Genomic DNA, 20,689 nt, shown 5'->3' on the forward strand with positions numbered 1-20,689 from the left:
AAAAAAAAAATCTAAGAAGCTCTTTGGTCCCAACCTTAAGAAGTTATAGCCTAGTTGAGGAGTTAGGTTGTGTGTGTGTTTAATGCTAAAGCAATTGTACTGGCTCCATACCAGTTCATAGATACAGTTCTCCAAAAATTATTAACTCCACAAGGCAGCATAGGCTGAGAGCCACGAACATAACTAAGTGTAGTGGTGTTGGTAAGGCTTGGTTTTGGGGCTGTGTCTTCACAGTTAGGGACTCCCTTGGTTGGGTAGAGAAATTATATCCCTGCTATTAGCGTCTTCATTTTCCGTATCCCAGGGGGAGATAAATATGGTTAGGAAATAAAAAGAATCTATCTTCCACTCCTACCTCTATTCCAAATCTGAGGAAAGTATTATTGACCTGACAACAATAAAAGAAGAAAAAAAGAGAAATGGCCAAAAATTGCGTTGTGTTTAGATATTGAGATGAGGCCTCCAGGGGGCAGCACCAAGGCAGAGAAATAGACTAAGATCATTCAGTCTTCCTTTCCTTGGTCTGGGGCTCCCCACAGTTCCCCACCATCACTCCTCCCAACTTTATTTTTAGCAGCCAGTGGGAGGGGGCAGGATGGGAGGGAAAGGAAAGAAAACAGAAAAGGAGAGGGACAGAGGCACAGAGGACTTCTCATACAGGACAGACAACGACCAGGCATGGAGTTCCTCCTCATCCCTCACCTGTTCTTGCCCCTGATGTTCCTGACAGGTGAGGGAGGTTAAGTTCTTGGTTTCTGGTGGGAATGGAAGATATATGGATTGTTTGGAATTGGGACCATTAGGTTAAAATCCTTTGGGAGTTAGAGTAGGTAGTTAACACTGATTCTACATTTTGTGTGTGTGTTAATGTCCCCACATATAACTGCTTCATTATTGAGACTGGCAGAGGCCGAAGCTGCTTAAGACCTTGCATAAGATTTGTGTCTAATTATCTAAAACCTTGTCCTAAGCCCAGCAGCACTGAGGAGACAGAAAAGAAACATGATGTGATCTTCCACGTGGCTAGTTTGATTTCTGTTATCCCCCCCGCCCTGCTACTTCTCCCTACCCTTGGTGGTCCCTGGGAACTGAGGCATAACTGACTAACTATGTGGTCAGAACTCTGGGTTTATCTAATCGATGAGCTACAGTTCCTGGTCATACAGCCCTGCCAGTTTAATGGATGCAAAAAGGCTCACAAACAAAACACCGTTCTGAAAATGAGCATGGTTTGGAATAGAGCTATAGCCTTTGGTAGTGGTGGCGGGAGGGAGTAGCCTGAGAGGGGGTTGCTTGAAAGTTAGGAGCAAGACACAGTTAGGGGGAAAACCATGGGAGGGACAAGAGGCCTGGAATTTACCCTTGCTGGTGCCCTGTAATCTTTGTTTCCTAAAATACCAGCTCTGATTTTAAAGGGATTGGGGTCAAAAGAGGGAGAGTCAGCTAGGATGTGCCTGGGTGCCTTGAGAGTGGGCTGAAGGGCGAGGAAACCACGGAGGTAGGCAGGGGGCAGTTGGGGGGGGTGGATGAGTTGAAACTTTGGGGTAATGGGACCCTTGGCAAGAATAGATGGCAAACTCTGTGTGTGGGAAGGCGGGTAGCCCCACCCAGTTAATTACCACTGAGGTTTCCAGGGCTAGAATCAACCATGGACCTAGACATTGGAGAAAGAGAGTGAGGGTGTGACAATGACACTAGGAGTCAAGAAGAGATAGGAGAGACCCAGACACACAGTGCTCCTTAGCCTCCTCTTGTTCTGTGGTCCTGGATTTTGGGAGAACTTAGAAGATATGGTTGTTCTGGGACAGCAGAAAGGCCCTCTCCCTCTTTTGACCCTCACAGTTTGGGGAGGAGGATGTGTAGGAGGAATGATGTGGAGAAGAGTAACAATCTTTCCAGACATGTCTGTGAATGAGATTTCAGGGGTGAGAATGGAAACACAGCTGTGCATCAGCATGGCCAGAGAACCACAGATTAGACAGCTGGACCCAGACATGGGAAGGGGACTATTCTTGCTTGGGGCTCTGAGTACGTGACATTGACAGAGGCCAGGAGAGCTTGTGAGTAAGGAGCAGGCAGATAGATTGAGATTAAGACATTCTCTAACGGCTTCTCTCTGGCTGTGCTTCTAGTCATTCATCGGCTCTGAGCCCTTCATGCTAACCTTATGATCCTGGCTCCCTAGGTCTCTGCTCCCCCTTTAACTTGGATGTGCATCACCCACGGCTATTCCCAGGGCCACCAGAGGCTGAATTTGGATACAGTGTCTTACAACATGTAGGGGGTGGACAGCGATGGTGAGGAGGAAAACGGAACCGTAATAGTGCTGTAAAGGGGAGGCAAGATAGATGGGGGTCTAAGCTGATCTGTTCTTTTAAAGGTAGCTGGGGCTCTAAACTTGCCACCGCCATGCACTTTTTCTCTGCTTTATGTCAAGGGACATGTTTGCCCTATGCTTATATTCACATCCTCCTCCCAGGATGCTGGTGGGCGCCCCCTGGGATGGGCCTTCAGGCGACCGGAGGGGGGACGTTTATCGCTGCCCTGTAGGGGGGCCCCGCAATGCCCCATGTGCCAAGGGCCACTTGGGTAAGAAGATTCCTGACCCTTCCCTTTCTAACCCTTGACCTTGAAACCCTAGCAGCTTTCCTCTCTTATACCTCACATTTCCACTCCCCATAACCCGCATACTCCTTGTCCCCAACTTGATTCTGATCCCTTTTCATTCTCTTCCAAAATCACCCTTAACTCAAGCACCTCATCTGTGACCTCATGATCTCAATCTCTTCCACCCTCCTTCAACCAGGTGACTATCAACTGGGAAATTCATCTCGTCCTGCTATGAATATGCACCTGGGGATGTCTCTACTAGAGACAGATGGTGATGGGGGATTCATGGTGAGCTAAGGAAAGGGTGGTGGCAGGGTATTTGAAGGTTCGTGGCAGAGACAAGAGCAGTGTGTTAAGGGGAACTGGTCTATGAGGAGGGGTCAAGGAGTTAAAAACTAGAAGCAAGGTAGAGACTCTCAGGAGTGTTCTCTATGACTGAAAGCATGTTCTGAGGGTGCCCTCCTAAGCCTAGAAGTAACTATTTCCCCCACCCATCCCCAGGCCTGTGCTCCTCTCTGGTCTCATGCTTGTGGCAGCTCTGTCTTCAGTTCTGGGATATGCGCCCGTGTGGATGCTTCATTCCAGCCCCAGGGAAGCCTGGCACCCACTGCCCAACGTGAGCCTGAGAACTGAGAACAGAGGAAGGGGGTGGTGGGTGGGAAAATGATGGGGCAAAAGGGTATGATGCCTGGCAGAGGGCCTGCATGGGTAGCCTTGTTGCTACCTAATGTGCTTGCAAAATCTCCATGTTTCCTAATTAGAATTCAGACTACTAACCAGGGCATTGAGACTCCATAATCTGATCTAACCAACTTCAAAAACTCACTTTACCAGGCCAGCCCCGTGGCTCACTCAGGAGAGTATGGCTCTGGTAGCACCGAGGCCACAGGTTCGGATCCTATATAGGGATGGCTGGTGCGCTCACTGGCTGAGTGTGGTGTGGACCACACTGTGCCGGGGGTTGCAATCCCTTACCGGTCAAAAAAACCCCCAAAACTACTCATTTTATCCCTCTACACGTCCTGTGCCTTGTCCGTAGCATTCACCTTACCATTCTTCTATGTGTCATCTGTTTTCATGCTTCCATCTCCCTTTGTATAGTGTTCTCTACCCAAATACCTTTCTTTTATTCTCCTCTCCTCAAACATCCTTAGTCTTCAGTATCTTCTTAGTCGCCACCCCCTTGATTCTCCATCATCAGAACTGACCCTCTTTTATTCTCCCATAGCACAGAGTGGTGCTATTGTTTCCACCTAGCGCTTAATTCCTTCTTTGTTTTTTAGTAGATTGTATATATGCCTGTCACCTCTTTTATTCACTTATACACTTACCCAGGGCCTGTCACACTGCCTTGCATGTAAGTGCCTAATAATCAGTTGTTCAGAGCGTGGCCTTGTAACACCAAGGTCAAGGGTTCGGTTTTCCATACTGGCCAGCCACAAATAAATAAATAAATAAATAAAAATAAAGTGCCTAATAAATATTTGAATTGAATGTGCCCTCCTATGACCTCTTTCCCGTGTTGTCCCCAGCCCAATATCCTCCTATCTCTTTGTTCCTTATCACCATCCCCTCCTCCTAGGCTGCCCCACATACATGGATGTCGTCATTGTTTTGGATGGCTCCAACAGCATCTACCCCTGGTCTGAAGTTCAGACCTTCCTACGAAGACTGGTAGGGAGACTATTTATTGATCCAGAGCAGATACAGGTAAGAGAAGACAATATGGGTGGGCTTGGAGTGGGGAGAGACAGGGAAAGAGGAGATAAATGTACACAGTGTCTTTAATTGTGTTCAGGTGTCCATCTCCCCTCTTTTACCCACCTTCTCCTCCCTCCGCTTCCCCCCTCCCACATGCACACATTCCACTTGAGTGCACACTTTATTCTCAGGTGGGACTGGTACAGTATGGGGAGAACCCTGTACATGAGTGGTCCCTGGGAGATTTCCGAACCAAGGAAGAAGTGGTGAGAGCAGCAAGGAACCTCAGTCGGCGGGAGGGACGAGAAACAAAGACTGCCCAAGCAATAATGGTGGCCTGGTGAGGCACTGGGAAGGGCAGTGTGGGAGATCAGAGTGAGAAAGCTTAGAAGGGTTAGGGGAGGGTTTGGAGTGTAGTGTGTACATCCCGAGATGTCTCCCATGCTCGTCTTTGCACGCTAATGGTGAGTGGAGGAAGGCTACATTGGCTGTCGTTGCACTCCCTCTCACTGCATTCTACAAGTGTCTACCTCTGTGTCTCTCCATGCAGACAGAACTCTCTCTCTCTCTCCATTCCTCCACTCCAACTTTGATCTTGGCCCTCAGGTTCTCCACCACTCATGTCCTAGCCCACTTTCTAAACTTCATTCAAAACTCAGCTCTGGGAAGACTCCCTGACCTGGCTATTCTCCTCTATTCTACATTTTCTTAATATTTGTCCTCCTGAATGCAATATTTTTAAAATGAATCTACTAATGAATGAATTTTGTACTTATTTGCATTGATGATATACTACTCTATATGTTCTATGACATTCAGACATTTAAGCTCTTACTCTGTGCCAGCCTTTATATTAGACACTGATAGGAAATGGCCTAAAAGGCAAGATACCTGACCTCTGTGAACTGCTGACAGTGTTAAGTCCTCTGTGTGTGTGTGTGTGCGTGTATATCTGATCACACCTCATTCCTTTTTCTCTCTTCTCAGCACAGAAGGGTTCAGTCAGTCCCATGGTGGCCGACCAGAGGCTGCCAGGCTACTGGTGGTTGTCACAGATGGAGAATCACATGATGGAGAGGAGCTTCCTGCAGCACTAAAGGCCTGTGAGGCTGGAAGAGTGACACGCTATGGGATTGCAGTGAGAATCCACTCTGGGTTTGGAAGGATCGGGGTGATGGGCGGTGACTTTGAGGACAGGGAACTTGAAGAAGACAGGGGCATTAACTACTTCCCATACTTCAACCATATTTCCCCTCCTTCACTTTAGTTGGTTGTGTTCTGTACCAGCTCTGACACCTCACTGCATACAGTGAACATACCCCATCTTGATCTCCTGACCTCAGGTCCTCGGGCACTATCTCCGGCGGCAGCGAGACCCCAGCTCTTTCCTACGGGAAATCAGAGCTATTGCCAGTGATCCAGATGAGCGATTTTTCTTCAATGTTACAGATGAGGCTGCACTGACTGATATTGTGGATGCCCTAGGAGACCGGATTTTTGGTCTTGAAGGTAAAGATTACCCCAGGGAAATGCAGGTAGGGTAGGGTGAGTTCTGGAGTGTAGATGGGGTTCTGGAGTGAGTTCAGTAGGTCAAAGGGGGAACCGTATTCTCCTGATATTGCCTCAATATTTTCTCATGCATAAGGGTCCCATGGAGAAAATGAAAGCTCCTTTGGGCTGGAAATGTCTCAGATTGGTTTCTCCACTCATCGTCTACAGGTTGGACAGACTCTGACCCCACCATGACACCTCCTAGCCTCTGACCCTTTTATGACTCCTTCCAATCCCTGAGTCAAACAACTTTAACCCCAGAGCCCTTCCAAATTCCTCCTTTAGACAATCTCCATGCTGACCTTCCCATGCCATTCCAGCTGACCCCATCTTACCCTCACTGATCCTCTAACTCCCGCAGAGTTTTTTCTCCTTACTTCCCACTGTCTTCTCAGTGACCCCCATCTGTTTTTACCCCACAGGATGGGATTCTCTTTGGGATGGTGGGGGCCTATGACTGGGGAGGCTCAGTGCTATGGCTTGAAGAAGGTCACCGCCTTTTCCCCCCACGAACGGCCCTGGAAGATGAGTTTCCCCCTGCATTGCAGAACCATGCAGCCTACCTGGGTAAGTAGCAGAGAGCTGCAGAGAACTGGGGGTGTGGGGAAAGGAAACACTTCCCTAGTGGGGGGTATGAAGTACTCCCTCTAAGTCATGAAGTTTTTCACTGACCTCTTATTACTTTCCTTGGTACCTCCTCCTGTGTTCCCCCTGTACACTCCGACCCCATCTTCTTTCCCATTTACCTCCGATACCTTGCCCATTTCTAGGTTACTCCGTTTCCTCCATGCTTTTGCGCGGTGGACGCCGCCTCTTTCTCTCAGGGGCTCCTCGGTTTAGACATCGAGGAAAAGTCATTGCCTTCCAGCTGAAGAAAGATGGGGCTGTGAGGGTCGCCCAGAGCCTCCAGGGGGAGCAGGTAGGACATCCAAGGGAGGGTAGGACTCTTGGAGCCCCAAGGACCTCCAGGATGTGAGGGAAGAATGTGAAGGGACAAGAGAGAGGCCTGAAAAGTCTATGCTGAATTCTGGTTGGCAGAGTCTGTCAGGGATGTAAGGACCAGACTGGCAGGCTGGTGAGTGCTTCCGACTGAGTCCGCTTGTCCACAATCACCTTCCCTTTTCTCTGGGGTAATCACCACCCACCACTCCCCAGATTGGCTCATACTTTGGCAGTGAGCTCTGCCCATTGGATACAGATAGAGATGGAACAACTGATGTCTTACTTGTGGCTGCCCCCATGTTCCTGGGAATCCAGAACAAGGAGACAGGACGTGTTTATGTATATCTAGTGGGCCAGGTGAGACTTGCTGGGACCCCTTAGGACTTGGGGTGGGGGAGGGATGGAGGGAGGCTTGCTGAGAGGTTGGGGCTGTCAGATTAGCATCTTCTGTCTCATCCTCATCTCCATCAGCGCTCCTTGCTGACGCTCCAAGGAACACTTCAGCCGGACCCCCCACAGGATGCTCGGTTTGGCTTTGCCATGGGTGCTCTTCCTGATCTGAACCAAGATGGTTTTGCTGATGTGGCTGTGGGAGCACCCCTGGAGGATGGGCACCAGGGAGCACTGTACCTGTATCATGGAACCCAAAGTGGAGTCAGGCCCCATCCTGCCCAGGTCAGGAATGCTCAGATAAAGCAGGGACATGGCGACAGGGAGGGGGAAGAGAGGTGTGCTTTTGATTATCAATAGTCCCCTTGGCTTGAGACCCACTACGCAAAATAGTGAGGTGGTGGGGTAGAATACAGGTTGCTGGACTAGGGACTGCTGAACACAGCCAAATTTCTCTTGTTCTTATTCCTATTGGGAGGATTAGAAAGAGCCAAGTGGGGAACCTGTGAAACCAGACATGTGAGTCCCTGACTCCCCTCTCTTCCTCTCAGCGGATTGCTGCTGTCTCCATGCCACAGGCCCTCAGCTACTTTGGCCGAAGTGTGGATGGCCGGCTAGATCTGGATGGAGATGGTCTGGTAGATGTGGCAGTGGGTGCCCAGGGAGCAGCCATCCTACTCAGGTGAGGGGTCCTATCTCAGGTAGCAGTGAACAGCAGAGCATAGCTGTTAAGAGCAAGGGCTTTGCAGTCATGGACTTAGATTTGGGTTTCTTGTGCCTCCATTCCTAGCTTATAAAATGGCGATAATAATAGTACCTACCTTATAGGTTTATTTGTGAGGACTAAATGAGATAATCCATGTAAAGGTTTTAACACAGTGCCTAGCACATGGTAAGTGCTTATTGAATTCAATCTATGATCTTACTTCTGTCACAGGGTTCAGGGGAGAGTGACACATGTGCATCCAGCCCCTTGTTCTTTTTTTGACCATGGGGCGGCAAACGCTGGGGTTACACTTCTCAAAGGGCTTACCTCCTCCTGCTAGAATTTATTTCTCACCCCATTCCCAGCTCCCAGCCCATTGTCCGCCTGGCCCCATCACTGGATGTGACTCCACCAGCCATCAGTGTGGTTCAGAAGAACTGTATGCGGCGAGGCCAGGAGGCAGCCTGCCTGACCGCAGCCCTTTGCTTCCAAGTGACCTCCCGTACTCCTGGTCGCTGGGATCGCCAACTCTGTGAGTGACTAGAGTGCATCCCAGGTGACCCTCAACCCCTTGTCTGCTTTGGTCTCTGGTCCCTTCTCCACCCTCACTTTTGCCTCCCCTGTTCAGACATGTGGTTCACAGCATCACTGGATGAGTGGACGGCTGGGGCACGTGCAGCGTTTGATGGCTCTGGCCAGAGGCTGTCCCCTCGGCGGCTCCAGCTCGGTGTGGGAAATATCACTTGTGAGCAGCTGCACTTCCATGTGCTGGTGAGGAGGAGTCAGGAACTGCTTTGCCACAGGGCCTGAGACTGAGGAGAGGCTGGGTCAGAGGAGAGATTTCAGCTGGATCAGCAAGAAAGCTGAAGCCGGGAAAGTGAGACGATTTAGACTTTGGAGTCAAGCTGATCTGGGTTTGAATCCTAGCTCTGACATTTACCATCTATGAACTCTGGCAAGTCACTTAACCTCCAAACTGCAGTTTCCTTGTCTGCAAAGTGGTGGTGAAAATGGTAATAACTATGTCATAGGAGTTGTATTAGAATTAAATTTCAAAGTATTGATAAAACCTTAGAACAGTGCCCAGCACACAGAAAGTACTCTATAAATTATCACTATAGGGCCGGCCCGTGGCTCACTCGGGAGAGTGCAGTGCTGATAACACCAAGGCCCCGGGTTCGGATCCCATATAGGGATGGCCGGTTCGCTCACTGGCTGAGCGTGGTGCTGACAACACCAAGTCAAGGGTTGAGATCCCCTTACCGGTCATCTTTAAAAAAAAATAAATAAATAAATTATCACTATAGTTATCACATTTTGCCAGGGGCCTGGGTTGTACCTATAACCCTGGCTCTCCATGATTCTTGACTCGGTTTTCCTCAGGATATGACAGATTACCTCCGGCCAGTGGCCTTGACTGTGATCTTTGCCTTGGACAACACCACAAAGCCAGGGCCTGTACTGGATGAGGGCTCACCCACCTCCATACGAAAGCTGGTCAGCATTGCCAAGCCCTGCCCTGCCTTGGTTCCCAACACTGCCCCAGTGAATTCAAAAGAAAGGGGAGGGAGGAGACATGCGATCAAAGTGAAACCTGACCTGGACCCCTCGAATCAAAGTGTACTCTGATAAGACTCCCACTCTTTTCTCTTCACTTTTCCCCAATTTCATTCCTTTCTCTTCACCCTCGTCTCAGCCCTCAGCCCCTTCTTTCTCTTCCAGGTCCCCTTCTCAAAGGATTGTGGCCTTGACAATGAATGTGTTACAGACCTGGTACTTCAAGCTAATATGGATGTCAGAGGCTCCAGGTTGGATGGACATGAACTGGGCAAACCAGGGTGACCTGAGACAGAACGGAAGGAACTTGAAGGGAACTAGGGTGTTGTTTCTTTTCCAGGATAACAGAAGTGAAACTTTGGCAATCCTTCAATTCCTGGTCTTTCTCTTGTTTACCACTCCCAGGAAAGCCCCATTCATGGTTCGAGGTGGCCGGCGGAAAGTGCTGGTATCAGCAACTCTGGAGAACAGGAAGGAAAATGCCTATAACACTAGCCTGCACCTCAGCTTCTCTAGAAACCTCCACCTGGCCAGTCTCATTCAGGTGCCCTTGGAGGTGGGGGTTCGGGAGGAGGCGAGAAAGGAGTAGAAAAGGAAGAAGAAGACAGGGAGGGGTATTGGCCTCAGCTGTGAGGTACTCCGGAGAAAGGCTCAGTGTTTAGGGGTTGTGGGAAGGAGAGTGGTTGCAGCTCCAGCTCCAGCCTTCACCCCTATTCCTCTGCCCTCAGAGGGACAGCCCAGTAAAGGTGGAATGCTCATCCCCTTCCGCTCATGCCCGGCTCTGCAGTGTGGGGTATCCTGTCTTCCAGACTGGAGCCAAGGTGAGCTGGGACCCAGAATGAGAAAGGGGCTCTGGAAGAGCAGGGGCTGAGATCCGTGGGGTCTGGGAGTTCAGGGAAGGAGGCACACAAGAGCTCCTGTTTCTCTAGTGGTCCCATGAGGAAGAATCTACTATTACCCCATGTCCCCTGCCCCTAGGTGACCTTTCTGCTAGAGTTTGAGTTCAGCTGCTCCTCCCTCCTGAGCCAGGTTTTCGTGAGGCTGACAGCCATGAGGTGAGAACAAGGGGAACTTCCTCCTAGACTTCTCCTATTGGGTCTTGACTGGAGGGGGAGAGAGGGAGGAATAGTGGTGACTCCTCTAATTGCAGAGAGGAGTGTCTGAGGGGGGTTGAGATATGAACCTCTCGTATAACTTGGCACACAAGAGCTCCTGTTTCTCTAGTGGTCCCATGAGGAAGAATCTACTATTACCCCATGTCCCCTGCCCCTAGGTGACCTTTCTGCTAGAGTTTGAGTTCAGCTGCTCCTCCCTCCTGAGCCAGGTTTTCGTGAGGCTGACAGCCATGAGGTGAGAACAAGGGGAACTTCCTCCTAGACTTCTCCTATTGGGTCTTGACTGGAGGGGGAGAGAGGGAGGAATAGTGGTGACTCCTCTAATTGCAGAGAGGAGTGTCTGAGGGGGGTTGAGATATGAACCTCCCCCCTGACCCTACAGCAATAGCCTGGAGAGAAATGGGACCCTTCAAGATAACACAGCCCACACCTCAGCCTACATCCAATATGAACCTCACCTCCTGTTCTCTAGGTATGGCCCAGCTCTTAGCCGGGACCCAGTTCTCTCCCCATATCCCTCATGTTTCCTCTCTCTCCTTCCATATGTTTCAGTGTTCCCAGAACCCAAACCTTTGGGGCTGCTCAGTCTTTTTGCCCTCAATCCCATTCAGGCTGAACCTTCTCTTTCAAGCATCTTACTTACCTAGCTGTGGGGTTTTGCCAGGCCCTGGGCATTGGCACTGGGATTAGGGGATATGGGATGTGGCCATAAAGTTTGAATCAAGTCTAGGGTCGGCCCGTGGCTCACTTGGGAGAGTGTGGTGCTGATAACACCAGGGCCACAGGTTTGGATCCCTATATAGAGATGGCCGGTTAGCTCACTTGGGAGAGTGTGGTGCTGACAACACCAAGTCAAGGGTTGAGATCCCCTTACTGGTCATCTTAAAAAAAAAAAAAAAGTTTGAATCAAGTTATGTCGTGTTTTATTTCTGTCTTTTCCATGTACCCCCATCTCTTTATCCATGTGCTGGCCCTGACTTCCTCAAATCCATGTATGTGTGCTGATCATGTGTCTCTGTGTTTGTGTCATGGCTGTGACCATGTACTTTCTGACTTGGTGTCTACACAGTGAGTCCACACTGCACCGCTATGAGGTTCACCCATATGGGACCCTCCCAGTGGGTCCTGGCCCTGAATTCAAAACCACTCTTAGGGTAAGAATCTGAAGGGGTCTTGGCATGATGGGGTGGGGGAAGGAAGGGGAAAAAAGAGCAAAAGCTGTGTGGGAAAAGGACGGGTACACTCTCTTTTGGATTTCAGTGGTATCTGGCATGAAGAGGAACAGATAAAGAAGGGTTTGCTTCTGGCTCCCACTTATTCTAATTTCCAATTCTCTCAGGTTCAGAACCTTGGCTGCTATATGGTCAGTGGCCTCATCATCTCATCCCTCCTTCCAGCTGTGGCCCATGGGGGCAATTACTTCCTGTCACTGTCTCAAGTCATCACTAACAATGTGAGTCTGAGCCGGGAGTGTGTGGAACTCTGCCATCTTGAGTTGCTGGACTCACTGAAGCTGGACATCACACCAGCTGCCTGTCTGTTGGGCCACTGCTCTTGGGGCTCCTCCCCATGGGGGACCTTTCTTTTACATATATGGCTTCTTTGGGAGGGAAGAAAGGGGGATTATACAGGGAAAAACTACAGGAGTGTATGTTCTTGCTCAGCCTGGAGTGACCCTCCATCAGGAGGGTCTTTCAAGTTGGATCTTCCTCTAGGCAAGCTGCACAGTACAGAACCTGACCAAGCCCTCAGGGCCACCTGCGCATCCAGAGGAGCTTCAGCACACAAACAGACTGGTATGGTCACAGGAGGATGTCCAGAGTGGGAATTCAAGTAGTGTCAAGTGCCTTGGGATGGGGGGTGGGAAATGGAGTGGGGAAGAGGATCTTTCCACCCCAGGGTCCTGATCTGTCTCTCTTCTGGTAGAATGGGAGCAATACTTGGTGTCAAGTCGTGAGGTGCCACCTTGGGCAGCTGGCAAAAGGGACTGAGGTCTCTGTTGGACTACTGAGGCTGGTTCACAATGAATTTTTCCGGAGGGTAAGGTAAACCTTTCTTTTTCCACTACTTTCCCTTTCTGCTCCTATCTGCAACTTAAGCATGGGTTGTGGAGGTAGATAGACCCACGTTCAAGTTTCAGTTTTGCTTCTTACTAGCTATTTGACAGTGAGCAAGTTAATACATCTCTCTAAACTTCTTTTTCCTGATTTTTTTTTTTTTTTGTCCTTTTTTGAGACCGGCCGCACCGCGCTCAGCCAGTGAGCGCTGTGAGCGCACCGGTCATCCCTATATAGGATCCGAACCCGCGGCGGGAGCGCTGCTGCACTCCCAGCGCCGCACTCTCCCGAGTGCGCCACAGGCTCGGCCCTTTTTCCTGATTTCTAAAATGATAATATCTACTTCATGGGGTGTTGTAAGGAATAAATAAATAATGGGCTGGACATATGGTGAACACGCGATAGAAGCTACTTATTATCCTTGTATTTTCCTCCATTTGCCATCCCTTAGTGTTATATCAATAACCAATCAACATTTACAGGATACCTAAATTTAATATTAATATCAATTATATTTATAATTTAATTATATATTATATATAATTATATAAAAATATAATTATAATTTAATATCAATTAATAATCTATCAAGTGCCTATTGTATAAAAGGCCCTGTATGAGGCCAAAACTGAGGAGAATATCTCCAACAGTTAGCACCATGCCTAACTCATTGTATGTGCTTAATACGTTTTTTGTTAAATAAATGAGTAAATAATTGATAGTACATACAGGATTTGTGTTGAGGGGTAGTGGGAAGTAAGACTGTATAGTTGAGAGGGATCTAGATTATGAAAGGTCTTTGAAGCTAGGGAGATAAAATTGAACTTAATATGAGGATACTTCAAAAAGTTCATGGAAAGATTCATATTATCTTTCAATTCTATTTTTCCTCAAACTTTTTGAAGTACCTTCATATGATAGGCAGTCGTGAGTGAGTGTGAGTTCCTGAGCGGGAAAATGGTATCTTAATTATAAGGGCTATTTAGTAGTAGGGCTGCTTTTCCAGAAACTATCTACTTTGAATGACACAAGATCCCTGGGATGTAGGCATATGGTTTAGGGAAATTGAGTCTGACAAACTACCCTTCTCCAAGTCTAATTCTCTCTTTAACTTCTTTGGTATCTTTTTTTCATTCATTTATTCATTCTTTCAACAAAGATTTATTTATTTATTTTCCTTTAAAAAAATTCTTTCTTTTTATATATGTATTTTTCTTTTTTTAAATTTTAAAAATTTTATTTGTCAACAAAGATTTATTGATAAACTACTACATGCTTGGCATTGTGCTAGGCAGCAGGCACTGGGGATACAAAGGTTAATAAGACACAGCCCTTAACTTCAAGGATCTTATAGTTCAACTACAAAAGACAGAGAAGTAAACACCAGGTTGGTGGGGGTTAGGAGGAAACACTCCCTTAATTCCCAGTGGGGATAACATCTAAACTTCAACCTAAAGGAGGAGTAGAGATTAGCCAAAGGAAAGGGCAGTAGAATGCATTTCAGGCAGAGTAAACAGCATGTAAGAAGCACCAGGGGCTTTCCATCTATTACCCTTCCTCTCTTTTCCCATTCATCTTCAACCGTTTCTTCTGGTCTCGAGAGACCTGGAAGTTGTGCTTCCCAGCCTCAACTTTGCTCTTAGTGTTCTAGAGAACCACACCACCTGATGACAGCTCACTTTATATGTCTTCCCACCCACTTGTTCCACAGGCCAAGTTCAAGTCTCTGATAGTGGTCAGCACCTTCGAGCTGGGAACTGAGGAGGGTAGTGTCCTACAGCTGACTGAAGCCTCCCGTTGGAGTGAGGTGGGACTGGAGACTGAGTTTGAAAGCTGTGAAAATAATGATGATGGGGATGAGGAAAGGGCAACCAGGCTTTTTCACAAAAAAAGGCATCTCCATCAGGCAGCAGTCAGTGAATCAGAAGTGATAAATCAGGGTAGGGTTCCACTGCCTCCATTCCTGCCTCAGTTTCTTTCCTTTGAATAGAAAGAGGTTATTTATTTCTATTTGGGGGCTGGCTTTGCTGTAATGTGGGGTGAGGCTAGCTAGGTTAAAGGACACATGTAAAAACAACTCTTCTCTCATACAGAGCCTCCTGGAGGTAATCCAGACCCACCCTATCCTCATCTCCCTGTGGATCCTCATCGGCAGTGTTCTGGGAGGGCTGCTCCTGCTTGCTCTCCTTGTCTTTTGCCTGTGGAAGGTAAGCACTTCTTTAGTGGGGGGTGTGGAGCACAGTGCCCACGAGTTGAGGAATCCTTGATGGTAGCAGGGAGAACAGGATTTGTGCTGCTTAGCTGCTGAGGCAGCTAATCAGGCTGTGGGTATCATGCCCAGATCTCCTTCACTGTACTCCACACATGCTTATTGAATTAAACTAAGCCAAATAAAATAAATTTGAATCCAATTTTTGGAAGCACAACAAAAGTGAAGACCTCAGATAAGTCTGAGGGCTATTGGCAAGGTCCCCAGTCAAGGCATTTGGCAGTGACTCTTATCTCTTCCTCTGCAGCTTGGCTTCTTTGCCCGTAAGAAAATCCCCAAGGAAGAAAAAAGAGAAGACAAGTTGGAGCAATGAATGTAGAATAAGGCTCTAGAAAGACCTCCCTGGCAACTTCTTCAAGAGGGGAGGTTTGAGGGCTCAGATGGCACAAGAAGAAGCCTCTGGACTATCTCCCCAGACCTGCGGCCTGACTTGACTTTTGGTTTGTGGGGATGCTGCTGGCAAGAGATGAGGCTTTAACTCAGCCAAGAAGGGATGGCACCTAAACTAGCAATGCTCCCACCCTGTGCTTCCCTCCTCATGATCTTGGTTCCACAGCCAACACTTGGGGCCATTGTTTGGGGACCTTTTTCCCTATCCACAGGAATCAAGAATTTTTTGCCTAGGTCCCTAACTCCTTTCAGATTCCTTCTTTGTCCCCCCTCACAATTTGGAAAGGATGAGGGTTATCCTCTTCCATTCCCCCACACTCTCACCTTCTTGCCAGCTCCCTACTCCACAGGAGGGAGCTGACGTTGGCTTGAAAGAAGTAAAGTCAACATCTGCTGCTTTCCTGTGGAGTCTGGTGATTCATAGAGCCGGATGGGGAGAGTCAACAGGAAAAAAGGAGGGAGGAGGAAAAGCCGCAAGAGACATTCTGTACAATTCCAAGGAACAGAGAAGCCTTTAGACAGGCAACTGCCAACCTCCCTGAAACCTGAAACTTCGTGGTGCACTCGCCCGCCCTCAGGTGCTGGTGAAACAGAACTGCCCCCAGGCTTGCTGGGCATGGGCTTCCCAACTCACAGCCTTCCTTGGGAGCAAAGCCGGGGACTGGTGCCCAATTTTCTGGATCCAGAGGCCCCCAGGTGGCTAGAGCTGGAATAGCAGAGAAGACTGAGTACCCTAGGCAATGTTTTCTCCACTTAGGCTGTACTCACTCTTGAGCCCTCCTCCTTGGGGCCTCCTTATAGAAAGCAGAGAGAAAGGAGAGGAGTGCTGATTGGTGGTGAGAAACCCTTTCACCTTACCAGCTTTGGGAAGCAGCAGCCCCATGGGATCCAAATGAATGGGGTCTGCATTAAAAAGCCAAAGTGAGTAGCATGAGGTCTCTGCAGAGCAAGCCCTTATGTGCTCGACACTGGTTGTGTAGCACAAACAGCTCCTAGGAAAATGTTGCTGAGGCAACCCAAGCCATATTTTGTAGGGCTTCTTTGGTGGAATCAGTTTGCCAGCTCTTGCTTGATGTTTACTGGAAATCCCAAGTTAATTGCTATCTCTGAACACCCTTCTACCCCCCATATTTTGGTCATGGCCAGCAAAGGCAATTGGAGTCTCATAGACAACTGGATAACTTATATATCTTTGTAATTAAGACTTTGGATACCAAAGTCAATTACTGGTCTTCAAAGTGCAGCTCTGACAGCCATTTGAAGAATCAGCATCCATTTAGAGCTGAGAAAAGAGAAGACCTGATTGGGCCGTTGACTAACAGCCACAGAACCTGTCCTCCAGGCTGTTCTTGAGGCCCAACCACAATTTTTATTTTGGCATGTCTCTGGCCTTCTGCAGAGGGCCACTGTCATGGACATTGTCTCTGTTTCCCAGCAGGATGAACAGTACATCAGATGGTCAGAACATGGCTGGGTGGTTGGCTCAGTTGGTTAAAGCACCGCCTTTAACCAAGGTCAAGGGTTCAGATCTTCACATCAGCCAGCTGCCAAAAAAAAAAAAAAAAAAAAAAGTCAAAGTTCAGTGTCAAATGACTTCTGGCTCTATTTGAATTTCCTAGGCTAGACTGCTTAGGAATGGTGAGAGGTAGATTTTTGGTTTGCCTGAGACCTTATACAAAGGGTCTTTAGGGCCGGCCCGTGGCTCACTCGGTAGAGTGCGGTGCTGATAACACCAAGGCTGCGGGTTCGGATCCTATATAGGGATGGCCGGTTTGCTCACTGGCTGAGCGTGGTGCTGACAACACCAAGCCAAGGGTTGAGATCCCCTTACCGGTCATCTTTTTAAAAAAAAAAACAAAAAAAAAAAACAAAGGGTCTTTAAAAAGTTCATGGAAATAAATAAAAAATGAGATAAACAAAACAAAACCCTGAAAATTCATGGAAAGATTTGTATTATCTTCTAATTTTATTTTTCCATGACAAAGGGTCTTTAAAAAGTTCATGGAAATAAATAAAAAATGAGATAAAACAAAACCCTGAAAATTCATGGAAAGATTTGTATTATCTTCTAATTTTATTTTTCCATGACCTTTTTTTGAAGTACCCTTATACTGTGGAGTCCCCGGCAGGCAAAGTTATGAAGTATTTTAAATGTTTTCTGTGACTCTCCCACTGGAGATGTGCTAACATCCTGCAATTCTTACCTACTTAAGTGACCATACAGTGTAAACTGTGTAGGTTTGGGAAGCACACAAAGCTAGATTGAAATCTCAAGGCTGCATTTATTAGCTATGTGGCCTTGAGAAAATCAGAGCTTCCCTGAGGCTCAGGAAACAATTAGAGGCTAGTAGTATTGTGGTTAGGAATGAGGACAAGCCTGGCTGGTTAGCTCAGTTGGTTAGAGTGTGGTATTATAAAAACACCAAGGTCAAGGGTTTGGATTCCTGTACTGGCCAGTTGCCAAAAAGAAAAAAATAATGAAGACAGATTTGAGTTTAAATCTAGGCTACACCACTTAAAACCTCTTTGGCCTTGGACAAATTTAACTTTTCTAAGTCTTGGCTTTCTCCTCTTTAAACCTATTAAGCTTGTGAGGACTAAATGATATAATCCAACTAAAGTGAGCATATAGTAAATGCTCAATAAATGATTACTATTATAAAGATATTTTGTTATAAAATAATGTACCCTACCGTATGTTGTGAGGATCAATGAGAAGGTGTATTAAAGCACCAGGTGGTGTTCCTGTTCTGGTGATCCATCTCCCAGACCCTGAAGATATGTTTCTTCTATGTGCTGTTGTCTCCTTCAACTAAATCTTATCCTATGCTTCATCCCCTTTAAATAGGCTCTCAAGCCCTCTATGATGATAATTAGCTGATTAACTTAAGGTTCTTTAGAAACCCTAGTGTCTTCTAGATTCCTCTGGAGACACCAAAAGTTCTTCTAGTATCCCCAGGGAATATGTGCACTTAGGCAATAGCCTTTAAGAGACCATGTCTCTGCCTCTGTTTTCTAACCCTAAGAATTGCGGCCTGTCTGGCCTAGTAGGCAGGGACTCCATTCTGTGTCAAGCTGGTGAGTTGTGACAGGAGATGATCTATGGTGGCCATCAGTGTATTTCGTATAGGCTATAACTTGATCAACCTTTATGGAGCATATTTCTGTGGCTGGGACTGAGGCCATCCTTATGTTGACAGACTTCCCTCACCTCTTTACTCCCAGCCAGCCCCCAAATGGAGGTGGATTTCTTTGAGGACTGGTTCATCTAATTCCTTATTCATATGATTAAAAGAGTACCTTTAATATTTTTCTCCACCTAGAGATGATCCCTTTCCTATCTATCCATAGCTTCAGAATGGGGCTTTCTCTTACCCCAACCTATTCTTCGATAAGCTTGGTACCTCTTCCTTTGGAGCAGTACTGGTTAGAGAAGCAACTGTGGAGTTCCTTCCTTTCTTTTCATTGTTGCTCCTTTGCTCCTTCATTTGTCCTTTCATTCATTACTCATCAGGCATTAAGCACCTATATGTGCTGGGCAATGGGAATAATATAAAACACAACTTCTATCATCAGAGAGCCCAGTCTAGTAGGGGAAACAAACATGTGAACAAATAATGGCAAATACAAAGAGGTGGTTGCTACATAATACAGTCATGAACTGCATAGTGGTGGACAGCATATACAAGGGTTATTGGAGTAATAGGCTAGGTGTGTAGTAGGCTATACTATCTAGGTTTGTGTAAGTACACTATGATGTTCACACAATGACAAAATCGTCTAATGAGAACATATACCCCTTGTTAAGTGATGTGTGACTGTATATTGGTAAATGCTAGGAGTATGTCACACACGAGACACGCTTTGTTAGGTAGGGGTGGAAGGATTGTAAGGGAAAATTTTATAGAAAAAAAACTTTTGGCCGTGTGACTGTATATTGGTAAATGCTAGGAGTATGTCACACACGAGACATGCTTTGTTAGGTAGGGGTGGAAGGATTGTAAGGGAAAATTTTATAGAAAAAAAACTTTTGGCCTGGGGGCCCACCAAGTGTGAGAGGAGGCATTTCAGGGACGATTAATCACCAACTGCAATGGAAATTGTAATAGAACAATTTGAGTATTAGGCTCTTTTGTGAAAGCAATGACAGATGAGATGGGGGATGAAGGCAGGGTCCTGCTCCTGAGGAGCTTTGTAAGCCACATTAAGAACTTTGGTCTTTGGGCCGGCCCGGTGGCGCACTGCTACAGTGTGCTGTTGGGAGTGCGGCGGCGCTCCCACCGAGGGTTCGGGTCCCACATACAGACCGGTTCCCGCTCACTGGCTGAGCGAGGTGCGGGAGCAGCGCCGAGGGTTGCAATCCCGTTGCCGGACACGAAAAAAAAAAAAAAAAAAAAAAAAAAAAAAGAACTTTGGTCTTTATCTTGGGCTCGCTGGCTGCAGAGAAGAGAAAGGAGAGACAGGAAGACCAGTTGGCTGTGATTGACTGTTCAAACAAAAATTACTGAGAATCTGAACTTCAAGGGCAGTGGAAATAGTGAAGTCTGTTTTTTAGCATTGTTGTTGTTTGTTTGTTTTTTGCAGAGGAAGGATGCTTGAAATAAAAATTCTCTCCTCTTTCCCCCTCTGCCGTTTTCTAACTCAGAGTGTTAAGAAATTGAGCCTGATCCCTTTTCCCTTGGGTTTTGTTCCCCAGTTTGTGGTGGGCCATTCTTTATCTGTGCTCAGTCCTCTGCTTAGCACTACAATCTCTCTTCAAATCTTCTCGTGCTTGGGGAAGCCAAACCCAGCCACAAGTAGGCAAGCTGCCACCACCACACCGGGGCCCCACCTGAGGCACGAAGCTGGGGTAAGCAGAACCCAGCTGCAACCAGGTAAAGAGCACACTGAAAACACTGTTTTCACATGGCTTTAGCCACCTCAGTTGCCATGGCTGCTGCAAAAACAGCTAGTCTCTATAGCAGCAGCCACAGCCACTGTGCAGATGGCATGGCAGACTCTCAACTGCATTGACACAAGGAGAGGCACCAGCAGAAACCCCCCCAAAAAAGTCCTCTCTCTCCACAAAGCACACTCCAGAGTAATAGAAGAAGCATCTGATTTACGATAATGTTGGTTGGCTAGAAAATGAATTCAAATACGATGTAAAACAGGGAGGGACTTGATCACACCTGTCTCAGTACTGGACAGATCATCTAGCAACAAACCAACAGAGGAACATCTCTCCATCGGATGGAGAGAACAAATCTACAAATCTACTAGAGGGGGGGCGGGGAAGAGGGGAGGGGTAGGGGAGGGGAGAGAATGGATAAGGGGCATAAGGAATAAGTATGATTTGTGAAAATGAATATGCTAGTAAAAATTAAATTAGAAATAAAATTTTGGGGCCGGCCCATGGCTC

At 47.3% G+C, this 20,689-nt stretch overlaps 1 protein-coding gene across 1 annotated transcript; it reads left to right on the forward strand.

Moving 5' to 3' along the window:
• Window positions 1–678: 678 nt before the first annotated feature.
• Window positions 679–15,687, forward strand: ITGA10 (integrin, alpha 10). The gene is made up of 30 exons (XM_008579390.1): window positions 679–730; window positions 2,186–2,297; window positions 2,480–2,589; window positions 2,807–2,898; window positions 3,112–3,226; window positions 4,193–4,320; window positions 4,503–4,651; window positions 5,299–5,449; window positions 5,655–5,820; window positions 5,957–6,030; window positions 6,285–6,429; window positions 6,633–6,781; window positions 7,018–7,161; window positions 7,276–7,479; window positions 7,746–7,876; window positions 8,266–8,432; window positions 8,529–8,671; window positions 9,284–9,397; window positions 9,623–9,708; window positions 9,863–9,996; window positions 10,178–10,278; window positions 10,436–10,512; window positions 10,955–11,044; window positions 11,642–11,726; window positions 11,912–12,025; window positions 12,288–12,368; window positions 12,499–12,612; window positions 14,341–14,436; window positions 14,723–14,836; window positions 15,146–15,687. The coding sequence occupies exons 1-30, from the start codon at window positions 679–681 to the stop codon at window positions 15,209–15,211; spliced, it is 3,504 nt and encodes a 1,167-aa protein (XP_008577612.1). The 3' UTR covers window positions 15,212–15,687.
• The last annotated feature ends 5,002 nt before the right edge of the window (window positions 15,688–20,689 follow it).

This window comes from Galeopterus variegatus, unplaced genomic scaffold (assembly GCF_000696425.1).
Source record: "Galeopterus variegatus unplaced genomic scaffold, G_variegatus-3.0.2 Scaffold1873, whole genome shotgun sequence".
Taxonomy (NCBI): domain Eukaryota; kingdom Metazoa; phylum Chordata; class Mammalia; order Dermoptera; family Cynocephalidae; genus Galeopterus; species Galeopterus variegatus.

Bases quoted from the DNA above. Each gene is read 5' to 3' on its own strand.
- ITGA10 (XM_008579390.1), top strand. From the start codon at position 679: ATGGAGTTCCTCCTCATCCCTCACCTGTTCTTGCCCCTGATGTTCCTG. The intron at 731-2,185 runs GTGAGGGAGGTT...CTGGCTCCCTAG, and splicing joins GCCCCTGATGTTCCTGACAG to GTCTCTGCTCCCCCTTTAAC. The intron at 7,480-7,745 runs GTCAGGAATGCT...TCTTCCTCTCAG, and splicing joins TCAGGCCCCATCCTGCCCAG to CGGATTGCTGCTGTCTCCAT.